The 19,183-nt window shown below is 36.8% G+C and overlaps 1 protein-coding gene across 3 annotated transcripts in view; it reads right to left on the bottom strand.

The window, feature by feature from the left end:
* Window positions 1-11,181: 11,181 nt before the first annotated feature.
* The window catches only part of Nox4 (NADPH oxidase 4), a 91,239-nt gene continuing 83,237 nt past the window's right edge, over window positions 11,182-19,183 (bottom strand). For 2 of the 3 annotated variants that reach the window (XM_075952726.1, XM_075952727.1), the window contains exon 17: window positions 13,147-13,402. In XM_075952726.1, the coding sequence (XP_075808841.1) occupies window positions 13,282-13,402 (121 nt within the window). In that variant the 3' untranslated portion in view covers window positions 13,147-13,281. Of the gene's footprint in view, window positions 13,403-19,183 lie in introns of all 3 variants that reach the window. The other variant, XM_075952725.1, reaches the window with a different exon arrangement.

Below are 19,183 nucleotides of genomic sequence, written 5' to 3' on the forward strand. Positions count from 1 at the left end.
ATGGGGATAAAAGAAGGAGAAGAACTACAGATCGAAGGCACAGGAAATAGGTTCAACAAAATCAGAATAAAAGTTTCCCAACCTAACGAAGAATATACTTATGAAGGTACAAGAAGCTTATATAACACCGCATAGACTGGAGGAAAAAAGTCCCCTTGCCATATAATAATCGAAACACAAACACACTGAATAAAGAAAGCATATTAAGAGCTGCAAAGAAAAAGGACGAAGTAACACATAAAGGCAGATCTATCTGAATTACACCCAGTTTCTCAATGGAAACTCTGAAGCCAAAGGTATGGACAGATGTGCTGCATACACCAAGAGACTACAGATGCCAAAGCTTTCAGTCACCATAGATGGAGAAAACAAGATATTCCATGACAGAACCAGATTTGAACAATACCTATACACAATTCCAGTCTTATAGAAAGTACTACAAGGAAAATTCCAACCCAAGGAAATTAACTGCATCCATGAAAACACAGGCAACAGATAACCTCACAAGAGCAAACCCCAAAGAAAGGAAACACACAAACACTACCACCGAAAAATAACAGTAATTAACAATCACTGGTTATTAATATCTCTTAATATCAATGGACTCTATTCACCTATAAAAAGACACAGGCTAACAAAACAGATACAAAAGGAGATCCATCTTTCTGCTCTATACAAGGAATATACCTCAACCTCAACAGACATTATCTCAGAGTAAAGGATTAGGCAAAAATTTTCCAGTCAAATGGATCTAAGAAACAAGCAGGTGTAGCTAAACTAATATCTTACAAAACATACTTCACACTAAAATCAGTCAAAAGAGATGGAGAAGGACACTTCATACTCATCACAGGAAAAATCCATCAAGATCAAGTCTCCATTAGGAGCATCTGTGTCCTAAATACAAAAGCACCCACATGTGCAAAAGAAACATTACTAAGCCTAAATCACACATCAAACCCCACACACTAATAGTACAAAACTTCAACATCCCCCTTTCACTAATGGACAGGTCTGCCAGACAGAAACTTAACAGAGAAAGAACAGAACTAACAGATGTCACAACTCAAATAAACTTAACAGACATATATAGAACATTTCACCCAAACACAAAAGAAGATACCTTCTTCCCAGCACCTCATGGAATCTTCTCTAAAACCGATCACGTACTCAGTAACAAAGCAAACTTCAACCAATACAAAAGAATTGGAATAATCTGGTGTATCTTATCTGGTCACCACGGCTTAAAGTTATAATTCAACAACAACACTAATTGCAGAAAGCCTACAAACTCATGGAAATTTAACAATGCTCAATTGAATCACCCTTGGATCAAGAAAAAAATAAAGAGAGAAACTAAAGATTTTCTAGAATTCAATGAAAATAAATGCATAATTGTTGTCGGAGGCTGCTTGCTCCTTTTCCTGCAGCCTAGACTCCTGAAATAATCGCACAGAAATCTGTATTAATTGCAATACTGTTTGGCTGATAGCTTAAGGGTATTGCTAGCTAGGTGTTATTTCTTAAACTAAACCATTTCCATTAATCTGTACATCACTACAAGGTTGTGGCCTACCAGCAAACTTTCTGCAGGCTCCAGTGGAGGCATGTGTCTCCGGTGGTTGCTACAGGGCTTCTTTCTGCCTCGGGCTACTCTCTCTTTAGATCCCTTTCAGCCTGGCTTTACTCGGTTAAGCCATTGGCCAAAAGCAGCTTCTTTATTAACCAATGGCAATAAAACATATTCACAACATACATCACTGCCCAAATCACATAACATACCCAAACTTATGGGACACTATGAAATCAGTGCTAATAGGAAAATTCATAGCACTAAGTGCCCATATAAAGGAAGTGGAGATATCTCACACTAAGTGACTTAACAGCACACCTGAAATCACTAGAACAAAAAGAAGCAGGCTCACCCAAGAGGAGTAGAAGACCGGAAATAATCAAATTGAGGGCTGAAATCAGTAAAATAGAAACAAAGGAAACAATACAAAGAATCAATGAAACAAAGAGTTGGTACTTTGAGAAAATCAACAAAATTGACAAGGCCTTTTCCAAACTAACTAAAAGGGTTAACATATTGCATTCAGCAGCATGTACTACAAATCCATCCATTTATTTGCAAATGACATAATTTAGTTCTTCTGGCTAACAAATCTCTGTCATGTATATATTCCATGGTTTCTTTATCCATTCATCTCTTAAAGAACATCTGAAGATGTCACAATTAACTCATTCCTTTACACTGATAAAAGAAAAAAGTATGCCCAAGTTGTTATGTCATATTTATAAAGACAAAATGAAGTCAGAGTTAACAACAATCAAATATGTTGCTAGGATTTGGGACTATAACGATGATTAAAATTCATAAACTATATGCTTCATTGAAAACTGTGAAACAATTGAGGTAATAGACAAGTAGATAATTACTTATGAAATTATGATGGAAATAATATCACTCTCGAGCAGTATTTCAACACACAACATAACAAATAAGATCATAAAACATAGAGGGGCTCCCAGGTGCCCAGGGTGATGTCCCCAGGTAGTTCCTGGGGCAGCTGAGGATAGGGAACCTGAAATGACCCTATCCTATAGCCATACTGATGAATATCTTGCATATCACCATAGAACCTTCATCTGGCGATGGATGGAGATAGAGACAGAGACCCACATTGGAGCACTGGACTGAGCTCCCAATGTCCCAATGAGGAGCAGAAGGAGGGAGAACATGAGCAGAGAAGTCGGGACCGCGAGGGGTGCACCCACCCACTGAGACAGTGGAGCTGATCTATTGGGAGCTCACCAAGGCCAGCTGGACTGTGACTGAAAAAGCATGGGATAAAACCGGACTCTCTGAATATGGCAGACAATGAGGGCTGCTGAGAAGCCAAGGACAATGGCACTGGGTTTTGATCCTACTTCATGTTCTGGCTTTGTGGGAGCCTAGCCAGTTTGGATGTTCACCTTCCTAGACCAGGATGGAGCGGGGAGGACTTTGGACTTTCCACAGGGAAGGGAATCCTGACTGCTCTTCAGACTGGAGAGGGAGGGGGAGAGGAGTGGGGGGAGGGGGAGAGGAGGGAAAGGAGGGGGAGGGAAATGGGAGGCTGGGAGGAGGCGGAAATTTTTTTTTCATAAAAAAATTTAAAAAAATTAAAAAAGATCATAAAACATGATTAAATATCTTTAATTTGATCATAAAATAGGAAAAAATGATTAAATATCCTTAATCTAAGACACATTTTTTTAGATTGGATTACTTTCTTCTAAAACAATTAGAATAGATTCTTCCCCCCCTTTTTAATGTGTAGCCCAGGCTAGCCTTAAACTCATGATTTTCCTACCTCTGCCTCATTCAGCAAATCCTACTGGCATGCACTACCACAACTGGTTACAAGAGAACCCCATTAATCATTTATATATTGTACACATTTCTAAGTACTACTCTATATAATTGCTACTTGTCATGTGAACACTAAGCATTAGTACACTATTTTATTTTAATGAGGAAGAAGCTTGAATAACAAAGACATTCTAAAAAGTCAAACAACTACTAAACTGGCTGTATAACAATTCCTTTTTTAAAACTTTTTTTTAAGTATTAGATTTAAAAAAAATACCAAACCGAGTTCCCACTCCCTCCCCTCCTCCCATTCCCTCCACACATCCTTCCACCCCACCCCCATTTAATCCTTAGAGAGGGTAAGACACATTGCATTGTGGAAGGTTCAAGGCCCTCTCTACTATATCTAGGCTGAGCAAGGTATCCATCCAAAGAGTACAGGTTCTCAAAAGACCAGTACATGCAGCAGGGATAAATCCTGGTGCCACTACCAGTGGCCCCTCAGTCTGCCCCAGCCATGCAACTGTCAACCACATTCAGAGGGACTAGTTTGGTCCTATGCTTGTTTCTTCTCAGTCCAGCTGGAGCTGGTGAGCTCCTATTAGCTCAGGTAAGCTGTTTCAGTGGGTGAACCAACCCATCACGGTCTTGACCTCTTTGCTCATATTCTCATTCCTTCCCCTCTTCAACTGGACTTTGGGAGCTCAGTCCAGTGCTCTGATGTGCGTCTCTGCCTCTGTTTCCATTAGTTGAAGGTTCTATGGTGATATTTAAGATAATTACCAGTCTGATTATAAGGCAAGTCAAGATCGGGTCCCCTCTCCTCTACTGCCTAGAGTCTTAGCTGAGGTCATCCTTGTAGCTTCCTGGGAATTTCTCTAGAGCCAGGTTTCGGCTAACCCTATAATGGCTCCCTCAATCAAAATATCTCTTTCCTTGATCTCATCTTTGTCCTTCATCTCTACTATCCTATTCCCTCAAGTTCTTCTCAACCTTCCCCTTCTTCCTCCTCTTCCCCTCCCTTCTCCCCCCACATCCCTGCTCCCAATTTTGTCTGGCGATCTTGTCTGTTTCCAGTTTCCAGGTGGGTCTATATATGTTTTTCTTTGGGTTCATCTTATTACTTAGCTTTTCTAAGATCATGAACTATAGGCTCAATGTTCTTTGTTTATAGCTAGTATTCACTTATGAGTGAGTACATACCATATCCATCTTTTTGGGTCTGGGTTACCTCACTCAGGATAGTGTTTTCTATTTCCATCCATTTGCATGCAAAATTCAAGACGTCATTTTATTTACCACTGAGTAATACTCTAATGTGTAAAATGGTGTCATTTGAAAGAACACAATGAGTTAGCTATCAATACCATAGTAAAGAAACCTAAGACACACTGGGAGGTAAGCATCCTGAAATCTGAATTTGTTTGTGAATTTGTAAATAAACTTTGTCATAATAAACAGAATTTTTAGTTTTAGAAATTGCTTTGTCCAGATGATTGCAAGTAACATAATTACTCATTGTTCTAAGTAAAGCACATTCTTCAAATACCACTTGTGATGTGTTCAACTTCGATGGTGCCCATTCCCCCTTCCTGATGATCACGCACTCGACAGAAAGCTGTAAACATGGCCCCTGCCAAATAGAAACACACAGGCAAGTTAAGAAATTCTAACTAGTTTTACTGCACTAAAGAAAGCCTGATGACACTAACTTCCTACATCTTTTTATATTTCAAAGTAATCAATACGAATAAAATGAAGCATTTCGAGACACTTTTAATCCTCAGTACTTAGATTTCCATCAAAAGCTCCTTGATTTGTACATGCTCACACCCCAAAGCCATTTTTCCCCAATTATCTTTTGTTTTTTTGTCTTACTGGACGATTTTACAACACTAATGCTATTAATGCATGCACTCCTGACCCCATCATGACACAAAGCGGATAGTGTGGACGGAGAATGTATGCACATAACTGATGGGTTCGTCTTCTAAATGCATTTGAACTCGACCCTACTGAAATGTTCATGACAGACAGTGTGACAGCCTTGTGAAAAGAAGGAGCAAGGGCTCATTTCAGGGAAGCAGGCTCTTTGAAATTGAATGTATTGAATGTAAAAATTGATTTGAAAAAAGAATTCAGTACCTCATAAAGAAATAACCTGCTTAAACTCTACAACCCAGTCATTACTATTAAAATGTTCTGCACATTGAAACACAGCCAATGCTGATTTGACACAGGAGTAGCTTTTAAACTAGAGACATGGCATACTCCTATAATGTAAAGACTTTTATTTAGGAACATTAATAATATAAAGTCTCTTATTCTGAAGTGAAACTTCATTCATTCTTCTTAAACAAAGGAGTCATCTCATTCCAAATTTGTGGACAATATGAGGTACATTTTAAGATCTAATGGTCACCATATTAATGAATACTAAAGCATGTTTACTCATTCAGCTAGTTAGTAAATTATAGATTATTATGAAATTCACAGTCAGCATACAGAAACAAAATAGAATTATTTATATAGAAAATTCTGGACTTCAACTTACTGATGGATTAAATCAATTTTCAGAACATGTCAGGCAAACTGGTGTAAATGCCTCATTTCCCACCTACCCAAAATGTCAGACAAACCTGGGAGTTACTATTTTATCCCTCATTTGCATAACAGGAAAGTGGTGGTGGCTGCAAGAGCGTGGAACTCGACAATATGGCAGCATCTGGGTAAGCTGGAGCTCACAATGATCAAATGGAAAATTGTATCTGGATTTCAAAATGAGCACATTAGAGATTATTGGTTTTTTTCTTGGAAGAAAATGTACTTAGGTTTCACTTTCTAAAATTTTATTGATATTTAATGTTATACTTTTGATGAAACAAATATTAGAATTGGCCATAACAAAATAAACACCTCAAATAAATAAAACTAAAGACTTAAAATATAAAGATTTCAAGATCAGAAACAGCGAAAACAAGATCCTATATTCTGCTAGAAATTCCATGTGATTTTCCACACAGAATACAAAATTAATTTACAATAGAGGGAGATTAAATCTTTTTGTGATCCTTCTCTTGCTTTCTACGGCTGTTACAGTATTAAATGACACGGTACGCACCTAAAGTTTTGATTACAGGATTATCTTTTCTTCAACTTAAAGCTAACCATTATGCTACTATAAAGTATGGAAAGTGTCATTGCATACGTTTCATCAATTTATTTTCAGTCAAACATGCTTCTTACCTTCAGCCATAAAGATATATATCCACTGAAAACCATGGTCAAAGCAACATGCAAAGCTCCTTCATTGTGGATAAACAATGACAATACTAGAACTGAAGCTTGTCTAAATTCTTGCCCTACCTTCCCTGAAGATACCATGGTAATAGATGAACAGGAAATTTGCTTACCAACCCCAATACATTTTTAATATATCCCATTCACCCAGTTTCTCTAGTGATGGTCGCTCACCTTCTTAATTTCTGTACTTTTTCTCTTCTGTGACCAGGTGATTTCCTCCCTTTGTCTGTAGGTCATCGTCTGGGCTCTTACAGATATAATTTAAATATTAAAATCTAAAATAAACAGTATCACTTGTCAAGTACATAATGCAAAGTATCTCTGGTGAGAGTAAAGGATTTGTAAATTGTCTTTAGTTCTTTCTAAAGAGAAAGAGAAGTCATAATGTATTACATATTTCTTGTTACAGAATTATTTCAGTTATAGGCTAAAGGCAGTTTGATACATCTTATAGACAGCCACTTTCCCACATTTTTCTCCTCTGAATGCTTAGAAGAGGAAGTGAAAAAATTTTAAGAGTCACAGGTGGAGGATGATAAAACAGAAATGCCGTTTTCTGGGCACAGCAGGGCAGTTGCTCCGTGGACTCTCAGTAGTTGTTGGTAGCATACACAAAACTTACACTAGCTCTAGTCCAACAAAACTCTGAGCATGGTGCAGGGATGGGGGCAAGAAGTCCCACCCCTGGCTGGTGAGTTATGGAGAGAAGGAAAATCAGTTTTCTTTAGTGGTGTAGCCATTGTTGGGTGGGACATTCTGCAGTAGAAAGCTATACATCTGAGAGAATATGAGCAGTACAAATAATGTTAGTTCTTAAATCACAACTGATTTAAAAACAATTAAAACTAAAAGAAAGTAAAGTTTCTTGTTAATTGCAATTGCAGAGATATTATATTTTTTTAACCATTGAGTAGTACTCTACTATGTAAATGTACCAATTTCTTTATCCATTCTTTGGTTGAGTGACATCTACGTTGTTTCCAGGTTCTGACTAATACAAATAATGCTGCTATGAACATAGTTGAACAAAGGTCCTTATAGTATGATTGAGCATCCTTTGAGTATATGCCCAAGAGTGGTATTGATAGGTCTTTATGTAGACTGATTCCTAATTTTCCGAGAAACCACCATACTAATTTCCAGGTTGGTTGTACAAGTTTCAAACACTATTCTTATAGGAATGTTTCTGAACTGACCAATTCCTAAGCATAAAAATTAGTATTTTGCATTTAAATGAAAATATCTATTCAAATATTTAACTCATGCAGAACTTAAAAAGATGCAACACTTTTTCCTTAATTGATTCTCCTTTGCAATTTGTTAGAATTCTTATATTTTCCTTTAGGAAACCTAGATTCTCAGATTTTTCAAATTTTATTCATTGAAAATAATACACAATGAGGTAAAATTGGGGGGAGTGGAGAATAATTTAGACCTTAAGCAACAATGATTCTCACTGTCCTGTGATGTTTCTTTTCTCACTAGTTTACAAAGGCTGGTTCTGTTGGCCAAGTAGCAAGTTATAATAACAGAAAGATAGGAGATTGATCATGTGTTTTCATATCAAATTGTCTCTTGGAGACCAGAAAGTTGGCTAAATTATGCCTTGCAACTATGAGTCTACATTTAAAACTAAAGTTTTAATATTAAGGTTTCTAGAAAGCTTATTTTGCATTCTCCAACATCAAGCTTTAGAGAACCTTACCATTTAGCGTAGTTAGTTCCCAATGACAGAAAACGTGATCTTCCTCACGTCATGTCCCACCCCAGATGAAACAGGGTATTTATAGAGAGATTCGGGAAAAGAGGACTAGATATTCAACTGAATGTATATCTCATAGCAAAGTGGAAAGAGCCTGGCAGCAGATTTCTATAAACTGAATTCTGCTATAAATAGATATCTTAAAATATGTCACATGCTCTTTTTGGGCACCAGTTTAAGTACAAAAGAAGAGTTCTAACTTCAGCATTTTATATTACTACATCATAACTGAATGTGGAAATGTCATAGCTACCATAAGAAAAGGAAAGTTTTTCATAAATAGCAATTGTTATATTTATTATTTGAGAGGGAGAGGAGAGAGATTGGCACATGAATGCTGTGCTCTACTTGTGGAGGTCAGAGGAAAACTTTTTGGGAATCAGTTCTCTCCTCCTACCCTGATAAGATAGTCCTTTTAATCATTTCTTTTGTGCTACATACTTCAGATTAACTATCCTACATGTTTCTGGGAATACTCCTGTCTATGCCTGACTTCCTGATGGGGGAGGTCTGGGATATGTGTCTGTACGGGTTCTGTATACAGAGCTCAGATCATCAGGCTTCCGTGGCAAATGCTTTTACATAATGGTCACATTATCTGTGGAGTGCTCAGCTATCAATAGACTATCATCTATCTCATGAGTCTTTCCCCAAAATGAAGGAAACATTGTGGAAGAGGGAACAGGAATACTTAAGAGGCAGAAGTTAGGAGAGGATGGTGTCAAAACAGTCTTCCGGACAGGACAGGCATGATGTTCTCATGAACTCAGGGCTGGTAGAGTTGCTTATACAAGATCTACACAAGATCATGTCACTCAACATTCTATCAGGAAGGTAGAAGAAACTCATGAGCTCCCACCCCTAGATGATTAATTATGGACAGTTTACAGCTTCTAAAGGAGGTTGGGTCAGTTCTCTTTATAAGAGTGGTCCCTAACAGATAGGCCATTCTCCAGTGGGGGGCTCCACACTTGTGTCCATATGGGTGGCTGTTGTGTAGCAATTTCCTCTGAGATAAAACATTTCTTTTTGGAAGAAAGATTCTAAGCTCAGAATATTATAAAGGGTGGTTAAATATTCCTTCACACATTAAATCTCATTAAGTTCAGGAAGCAAGCGAAACAAATGCTTTAGGGAGTCAGTAAAACAGACCAGATTTACGAGGTTCCTCTGTCCCCAAGCACAGATAAACTGTAAAAGACTATTGAGGGACAAAACTCCGAGTCAAACTAGTTGATTAAAAGATGCTCATAGGAGCCAAAACATCTGAAAGATGCAGAGCTTCCTAAGAGATGCTAAGACCAACTGAGATGACTGCAAAAGGGACCCTTCCTACTATCAAACTAACAATAAGTTCTGCAGTGAGAGCTGGATTTCCAGGTGTCTTTTGTATCTTAGGAACCTAGTACATCCTAGGGATGAGGAGCTGTTATCCGTGTTGGGTGAGCTTTTGGTTTATGTTTCTGTAAGTAACCCCTCACTCAAATTCCTGTGAGAAACCCCAATAATACTCATTGGTTCACCAACTTGAACTCCATATCCGGGGTGAGCAGACATTTTTATTAATGTCTCTTCAGTAACAGTGCTATACAACAGTAGCACACATTGAACTCTGTGGGTAAAGGAAAAGAGAGGATATGAAGTTGGGAGTGGGGGACAGAAGGTAGGAGGTAGACCCAGGAGGATGTAGGGAGAGGAAAAAGGGATAAATGTGGTAATATATTGTATGCATGTATGATATTATACAAGAATAAAATACCATGTTAAATACAAAAATATGTTAATATGATGAACATTATTTAGCATCAGTGTAATTGTATTATTCACTGATGACAATGTCACCTTTTTCTCTAGTAAGCTTCCAACAATGTCCTGTAAGTAAAATTTATTACTTTTTTAATAAGTGTTCTAAGGAATCACTGATTGGGTAAGTAAGTCATAATCACATAGCTATGCAGAAAACATTGTAGCATGTGGATTGTTCAACATGCCTTTTAAGAGTGCCTATATTTTCACAATTACTCAACTGATATTTTTGATTCAACAAATGAGGAATTGTGCACTGTTTCTTTCTTACCAGAAATTAACCCTGAAAAGAGAACTAAGCCTCAAACATGTACGGGTGTAACCTCCTCTTTCTCTCTCTCTCTCTCTCTGGGTGTGGTATATGTTTATACACACATGCATGCACACACAGATGGAATCTGATGTCTCCTGCTGATTTCACAGACAAAAGGCACACATGTGGTACACACACACACACACACACACATATATATATATATATATAAATTCATATATATGAGTATGTGTATGAATCTAAACTTTTTGGTCTTAGTTATATGTAAAACGACAGCCTCTTCCCTTCACCTAAATGAGATGCAAAATTAAAACCTGATACAAATCATCATTGAATTATTTACTTAGCAGCATATAAAGAGCATTCTCTCTATCCACAAAGAAAACTTGCTAGTATAAATCTATAAATTACTGATAATTTCTTCAAAAAATAGAGGGAATGTGCAAGGAGAACTATCCACAGCAGAAATCATGTTCTCTAGAGATTCTTTGATATATGATCTTGCCATTTGAGGATGTTTGTGGCCTTATATTATGTTCAATATATATCATAGCATGATTTACATTATGTTCTCGAATAGATATCTTACCTAAAATAACTTGTATTTTGCATGGCAGTAATGCTTGTAATTCTACACTTGGGAAAAAGAGACAGGAGAAAAAGAAGCTTAAAGCTAACTTTGGCCTTAAACAATTTTTTAATTGTTTAAACTTGAGGTCAATTTTTCTATACAAGACAATTTTTCAAAGCAAATTAAAAAAAAACAGTACTACAAATATTAACTGAGCCCAAATGAAAAATCTTAACCCACAGTTATATGACTAAACTATGACATTTATAGTTGCAGAATCCAAATTCTTAAGGTTATCGTACCAAATTGCAGACATATCTGTTGTAAAAGAGATTCATGGACACGACTTCAATTTTATATTTATTGCCATTAAAATTAGGGATTTAAAGTATACATGAAAATAACCACCACCATAGAAAGAATTTGTCAAAACAAACAAAGCTGTCTTCTATATGTGTGATAAAGCTTTAATTAGATTCCTGCTAAAATAAAACTATTTTTAACTTATAGATGCTTGAACATGCACTGGAATTTAGATCAGAAAAGGAGGCCCATCTATCCTCACATATAAGCTTGGAAATGTCATTCTTCTTTTCTAAATGTTTGATCTGAATTATTGAAATTTGATGAATTTACATAATCACATGAATGTTATGATTAATAAAGATTCATTATTGTATACAAGCCTGGATAAACTCTTTCTTTTTGTGAGTTCTTTCTGATCTGTATCTGAGCATTACCAAGATGTAATGATTATATATGTGTGTGTGTGTGTGTGTGTGTGTGTGTTTCTCTATATATATGTCTTCAGAGCTCAATCTACATGAGCATTGCACATTGCCCATAGAAGTGATAAGAAAGTGTTTCAAGGAAAGAAAAAAATATGTGTAATAAATACACATGTGGTCATTTGACGCTAGCTGTTTTTAGTATACTTGTTTGTTAGTGGTGAATGAAACCAAAATCAAATAATAACAGCATTTACCATTGTTATGTGACATACAAAAGACTACCAAAAATAAGGCAAGAAACTGATTACACCAATGTACTACACTTGACAGCATTAATAGCTATGTACCAAATTAAATGGACAAATTGTACAAATATCTTAATTAAGTTTGTAAAGTAGATTTTCTTTCTGATTAAAAAATATTAAATAATGAAAGGCCATAAACCGATTGGATCACAAGAATAGGAAATTTAAATCTAATAACTCACAATGATATGAAACAGTGCAAAAATCATATTAGTGATTCTTAACTTAAATTTGAATAAATAGTGAAATAGTCCCACTTTTCTAGGAAGCAAAGTGAGGGTCGCACTGCAGGAATGTAACTTCAACATCTCTATGAAAACAAAGGGAGACAAGGGAGAGAGGTTTTATGCTTCAGTGTTCCCTGCAAGATTTGCTCTTTGGTGTCTAAGCATAAACTAAGCCAAGCACTCTAGGAGGCTACCTTTCCCGGTTTTCATTACTATGCAAAAGCACTAAATTGAGCAAATTGGTGATAAACTAGATCAATTAAATCATTGTGTGGAAGGCCTGCTGAGGGAATGCAGATTTCCCTAGTAGAGGATAAGGTGCAAAAATAAGAAAGCCGATACTGTATCAACAAGGGCAGATGGCCTGGGAGCCTGTGCAGTACACACAACACAGGGAAACAACAGAGTGAGCAGAGAAAATTATCAGTGAACATAAAGTACCCGTATCGATACAAAGTTTTGTGCTGCTGCTTCCAACTCCAAGGGTTGGCCAGGATCCTTTCCAAATGAAAGCGACTCCACTTATGCAAAACGGAGAAAAGTCTAGTTTCAATGAATTTTTAATTTTGTTCAATCTTGAATCTGCTCAACCAAAAACAATTTAAGGAGGACTGCCGCTATCAGCTTCAGAGTAAGTAAGTTCAGCTCCTCGCAAGAGAGTTCTTGAATCTCCCATAAAAATCAACAGTGTGCATCTAACAGCATTCTTTTTAATTTGCCCATCAAAATGTGAATCACCACATCAAATATTCTTCAGGGCCTCTTTGGCTCGCAGATTAAACATGTCATTTTGCAACATTCTTTGCAATCTCATTTTAAATAATCATAAATAATAAAACCTTGATATTCTTTGGCGTAGCACAGTTGTTTGATTCAGCTAAGTTTCCAAGTCTTAGAAATTGCACTGTTCCTTCTTTATAGTCCTCAAAAGATAGTTCCCTAAGGCTTCAGCTGAAGGATTCTTTGTTATATTCAAATCTTGTCCCATATGAGTTGCTCCGGTTACTTATATTATGAAGAGTTTTGGAAATCGAACTTGGTCCACAGCAGAAAACTCCAACTGTTTTCCTGGAAAGAGAAGAAAGGGGTAATCAGGTACAAAATTTGACAGAACACAACAAGCACTGAGCTGTATGAACATGGGTCTAAGGTATTGGAAAAGTTAATTTCATGCTGCTTTACATTTTAAAACAACTTTCCAATTATGACATCCATGGCTGAATTCGGAACAATGTAACTGTGAGCATACATTGGCTGGTGGAAATTATGCATGCATCTAATACTTTCACCACAGGCCAGTGGGTGACCACACTAAGAGGAAGAGTGAAGAGGTGACAACTTTTTAATTGGCGTTTTATGAATGTTGTTCTAAGCTTTTCACATGGAGTTGCATGAGCCGTAGTTAAAAAAGAGACTGAAAATCACTACCAGTTGGAAAGCAGCATTTTTTATCAACCTGGGGGGAAGTTATATACTGCTATATCCATGAAAAATGACAAATGGGTTTATTATTCTCTAACATAAAACTTCCGACAATAATCAAAACCATGCAGCTGTAACAAATAGAAAACATAAATTCCAAGAATTAAATATTTCAATGTGATCTCCCTCCAAGGTTTATTGATGCACACTGGCTTCCTTCTAGGATATCAAATGTTTAAAATTACCTATTCCAAATAAGACAAATGCAGAAACCCCTCATTACCCTAGTGTAATGGAGAGCAAAAGACAAAGACCAAAATTTGTTGAAACAAAAAAATACAGAAAACAGTTATATTAAGACTTTTCACTTTGAAAATTAAATTAAGAAACATTAAAACAGAATGTTTCCTTGTAGCAATGATGGTAAAATGCAGACATCCTCTTCCATTAAAGAACCAAAGAAAGGCCTATAGCTACATCTCAGGGTTAGTGCTTTTGCCTATCATATGGGACACCCTAATTTTGATCTCCAACCTTGCCATTATGACAAACCTACTATTGTATAAACATAATATTTACTGTACATTGGAGATGACGTTACTGCAGGAAGCCACAGGCTGACAAATAAAAAGCTCAGAGCCAAATGTGGCAAACCTTCCCTGAGACAGATAGCTTTCATTGACTAAAAAGATACTATGGATACTGCTGGAGATAAATTATCCATGGTCTTACCCAGCTGTAAACACTGAGAGATATAATAAGGAATAGTGTAGCAAGATTTGACCATGGTTGCAATAATGGCCAAAAAAAGTGTAACCAACTGTTTTCTGATTAGGTTTAAGACCCACTTCAAAGGAGGAATGCATGCCTAGTACTATAAATCTGGGTAAGAAACCAAGGCAGGGCAGCTCACAGGCTCTGCGGATGAACTCAATACTATTAGTTCCAATCTGTCCACTCAATTCATATCTTTATACTCATAAATTGGTTCAGGTCTCAGAACTCAGCAGGAGATGGTGCTATGGTTGGTAGTTAAAGAAGAAACTTACAACTGGCAAAGTGAAGAGAAGTGATGTCTATGAAGGGCTTTCTCACAAATGGGGCATCTTTTTAAGGTTCAGAGCCCATGATGGAAGAATGGGAGATTTTAAGAGCTGATGTACAGGGAGAACTTGGGTGAGACTCTTCTGAATATGAGGGACTACTGTACTCATGAGTTCACGGTGGCTGTGTCTGTCTGCACAAGACCTACTCAAGAACAGGCAGGTCAACATTGCAGCATGAAGGTGGGGTTCAGGAACAGCTACCCTGAACTGAGGAGTTATTGACAGCTGATGGAGGCTGGAGAGGGACAGACAGTTTTCTTTAAGGGTCTGGTCCCTGGTAGAACCTCACACAAATGGGTATGAGGACAGCACACGCTGGACTCAGTGTTCCTGCTTTAAGAGGATGTGAAATGGGGAGAAGGGGAGTTGGATGTGAGAGAACTTAGGAGGAGTGGGAGGCAGATGTAATCAAAACACACATGATACATGTGTAAAATTCTCAAATACTTTATATTTATCAAATATCCCAAAATGTGTGAAGCAAGTGTTTCAGAAACTGAACGCATAACTACGATCTTGGGGGAAAAATAAAGAAACAAACTAAGCCTAGGATTATCATCACTTATTGCCCAGCAAAAATCTGTATGGCAAAAAAAACACGGTGCAAATCCTCAAAAGTCTCACTGGGTTAAAACAACAACAAAAAAAATGAGTTTACAGAGGCCAAAGGAGTTATAAGCCATGTAACAAAATAAAGAAGAGATAGATCTACAGCAAGAAGCTCCAAAGTTCTGGAAAATAGAAACCTCGAATACCTGGCTGAAAAATCATCTGGTCATTTTCAACCACACAAATTTAGTCAAAAGATTTCAAGAGATCACTAGGTCAAACACTTCTCAACGTTGGGAGAGTGCTGTGGAGAACTTTTAAAACCACAAACCGGAATGGAAAGACCTGTGCTTCATGGTTCCTGGGTCATGTTCCTAAGTTTCCCCTTATTTGCAAAGGGTAGTTAGTAAAGATGTTGATAAAAGTAGCCTTAATCTTCAGACTGCTCTACTTCTGTACTAAGAAATCTCACAGGAAGTCTTTAAAAGAGCAAACTGAAATAAAGTAGTGGAGTTATATGCTACAAGTCCAATACAGTTGAGAAGAAGAAACTAAAATTGGCATTTAGCATCCAAACCTTAAAATGGGCAGAACGTAAATGTTATCAGAAGGGCCCAAGTATATAGGTGAATATTACATCACGTGCTCAGCATGTACCCCATCTCTCTCTCTCTCTTTCTCTCTCTCTCTAAAACACACACACACACATAATATAAAGGAAAGACAAAATTTACTTAGAATTATTATAGACTGATTTGTTCCCCTCCATTCCTAAGTTAAAATCCTAACTTCAGTGCCTAAGATTGTGACTATTTTTGGCCAGAGGACTCTGAAGAAGATGACTAAGTTAAAATTAAACATGAAGAATTGGCTTGAATACAATATAAGTAATATATCTAGATGGAATCTGAACACAAGCACTGAGGAAGAATGGGGGGAAGGTCATATGAAGAGGCAAAAAGAGCACAGACACATGTAAAACAGGGGTTCAGACAGTTTCTGTTGCTGCCAGTCACCTTACCTGGCTATAAACGTCATTCCTTGTTTTTCGCTTGTTCTTTGTTTCAAAAGTCAAGAAAGTATTAAAGAGATTAGAAGTTATACAAAATTATGCTTAATATTACTCATAGGTTTCTATAGCCTGAGCCATCCTGAATCCAAAAATAATCAAGATAATCCCCAAAGACATGTCTACTAGTCAGTATGATTGAGACAATTTCTGTAGCAGGGCTTTCCTCTCAGATGACTCTCAGCTGTGTTAAGTTGACAATTAAGGCTCAGCAGGATACCATCTGGTAACATTTAGCTTCTTCTAGGTAGTCTACAGTTGGTTGGTCATACAAGAGTTGACATTTTAGTCTGTTGGTGCTTTGAGGTTCCTCTCCACTGCATTCTTACATGTATATTTTGAGACAAATACTGACATTTTGCATTTTATCTTCTGTTTATGATGCATAATACATGGGTTTTTATCCCCTGCTAAATATACCTAAGTTTTTTTCTCTTTGTTGTATTATTTTCAGCATTTTCTTAAGGTTCATGTGATTCATGGATTTATGGGTTGTGAGGCTTTTTTTTTACAGCGTATTTGAGGGATGTTTTGTAGCTAATTCCTCAGCTTTGTCTTAGTCTGTCTTCTCTCCCACCGGGGCATCAGCTGCACATGTTAAAATAGTTTCTGTTATTCCCAAGTTCGCTGGTAATATTTTTCTCAGTCTTTGTTCTCTACAGAATTTGATTTGTATAGATTCTAATTTTATAATTTTCATTTTGTTTCTCTTTTGTTTTTGAACCTATCTAGTGTACTCATTGCTTTAAAAACTGTATTAAATCCCAGAAAATGTACTTAGGCTTATAATCTGATAGCTTGCAGTCACAGTCCATTATAGTAGGAGAGACATGGTTATAGGGGCTTGAGGTAGTGAATATCGTCACATTCACAGTCAAGGATCAGGGAGCAATGAAAGTGGCTGCTTAACTCCTTCTCCCTTAACAATTCATTCCAAGACAACAGCCAACGGAATGTTGTGACTTTCAAAGTGGCATTTTCCATCTTAGGTAAACTTTATAAAATTCCTCACATAAATGTCCAGAGATTTGTTTCCATGATGACTCTAAATCCTGTCACCTTGACAATGGAGGTGCACAATCACAGTGGAAAGTAAATTTTTCTCACTCTGGTATCAAGTGAACACAGAGACAGGATCTGTCATCTCTATTTGCCTTGCCCATCTTGAATGTGTCCTTAAATAACCTGACTTTCTTATACTTGCCCATATCTCAAAAGGGTTCCAAACTCACCAGCTGGGGAGTGGGATGAAAAGCGGTATATATGGGAGAGACAGACAAAATTAAGGGCCATTTGAGTGGTAGTATGGAAACCTAATGCAGTAGAAACATTCTCAAGTAGGATCTATGAAGGTGATCTAAATGAAATCACCAAATAACAGGGAGACAGAGCTGCTGCACCTGGACTATTCTTGTATCGAAATGAAGCTTCAAGTACCAGGATTGGGTTACATCTAATTGATTTGTTAGCCAAAAAGTATCCATTTGAACTCCCCACATAAACCAAGTTGTCGGCAAGACTGTAGTTGGCTCGTCTCAGCTCACAGTCAGGTCCCATTGCTGAAACCAACAACCACACAACTCACTGAACATAGAGAAAACAAACTAGTACCTACCTAGAAACTGTACCCCTAGGGGCTAGTGTTCTTAGTACCAGACGGCACTCTACATGTTACCAAAAGAGAAACATAAACCCCAAGTCAGCTACAAGCCCTCTATTGTCAACTGCATCCTGCCTGCAAGACAGATTAGTGCAGAGGTGGCACAAAGCTTGTGGGAGTAACCCACCAATATCAATGGTCTTTTCAATACTTTTTATCATCCATGCATTCACGGCTTGGAGGTCTTCTTTAAAGCTTACCCTCATTCAAGATGGCCTATGCACTTAAAATCAATCAATACCCTCTGTATATAGCAAGATGCGTTTTTAAAATTACAAAATTTTCAACCACATTCATGCACCACAGAATGAATTTCAATCAAAGATTTGTCATACATATAACTGTGCTCCCATTAGATGAAAATAGTGAAAAAATGTTCTTGATGATGAAAATTATCAATTGATAAATGAGCATGTTGCTGGTACGTTTATAAGTTTATTATACTATACATTTTGTTATTGTAGAATGCATTCCTTCTACTTAAAAAAGAGAGTTACTGCAAAGTAGCAGCAGCCTCAGAAATGTCTGGTAGAGTATTACTTTTGGCTGCATTATTTTCTCTTGTGCTTCATTTAATCTTATATTGCTTTGCTCATTATTGCATTAGGAATACTATGTCTATCTAAATAAACACATGTATAGAGAGACACATAGAGATCTGAGGTATGTCATATCTTAAGCAAGTTTGTTTGCTTAAATACCCTCTGTATATATATAAAATACCCTTTATATATAATGTATTATTAAAATTATGAATTATTCAACTACATTCAGGCATGACATAATGACATTTCAATCAAAGATTAATAAAAATGATTGTTGTACCATAATGTGGAAACAGAACTAAAAGTTCTCCTCATCTAATAATGCTGTAGCTGTTATTAAAACATAAGTACAGGACATTGTTCATGACTTTGTGCTCAAGTTGGTACAAGCAGTTGGACTGTACTGTGAAACATATAATAATTATTATTATATTGCCCTATAATTATATATGTATTATGCATATAATTGGTTTTACTTGTTATATAATATTGTTATAT

Source organism: Microtus pennsylvanicus, chromosome 18 (assembly GCF_037038515.1).
Source record: "Microtus pennsylvanicus isolate mMicPen1 chromosome 18, mMicPen1.hap1, whole genome shotgun sequence".
Lineage (NCBI taxonomy): Eukaryota > Metazoa > Chordata > Mammalia > Rodentia > Cricetidae > Microtus > Microtus pennsylvanicus.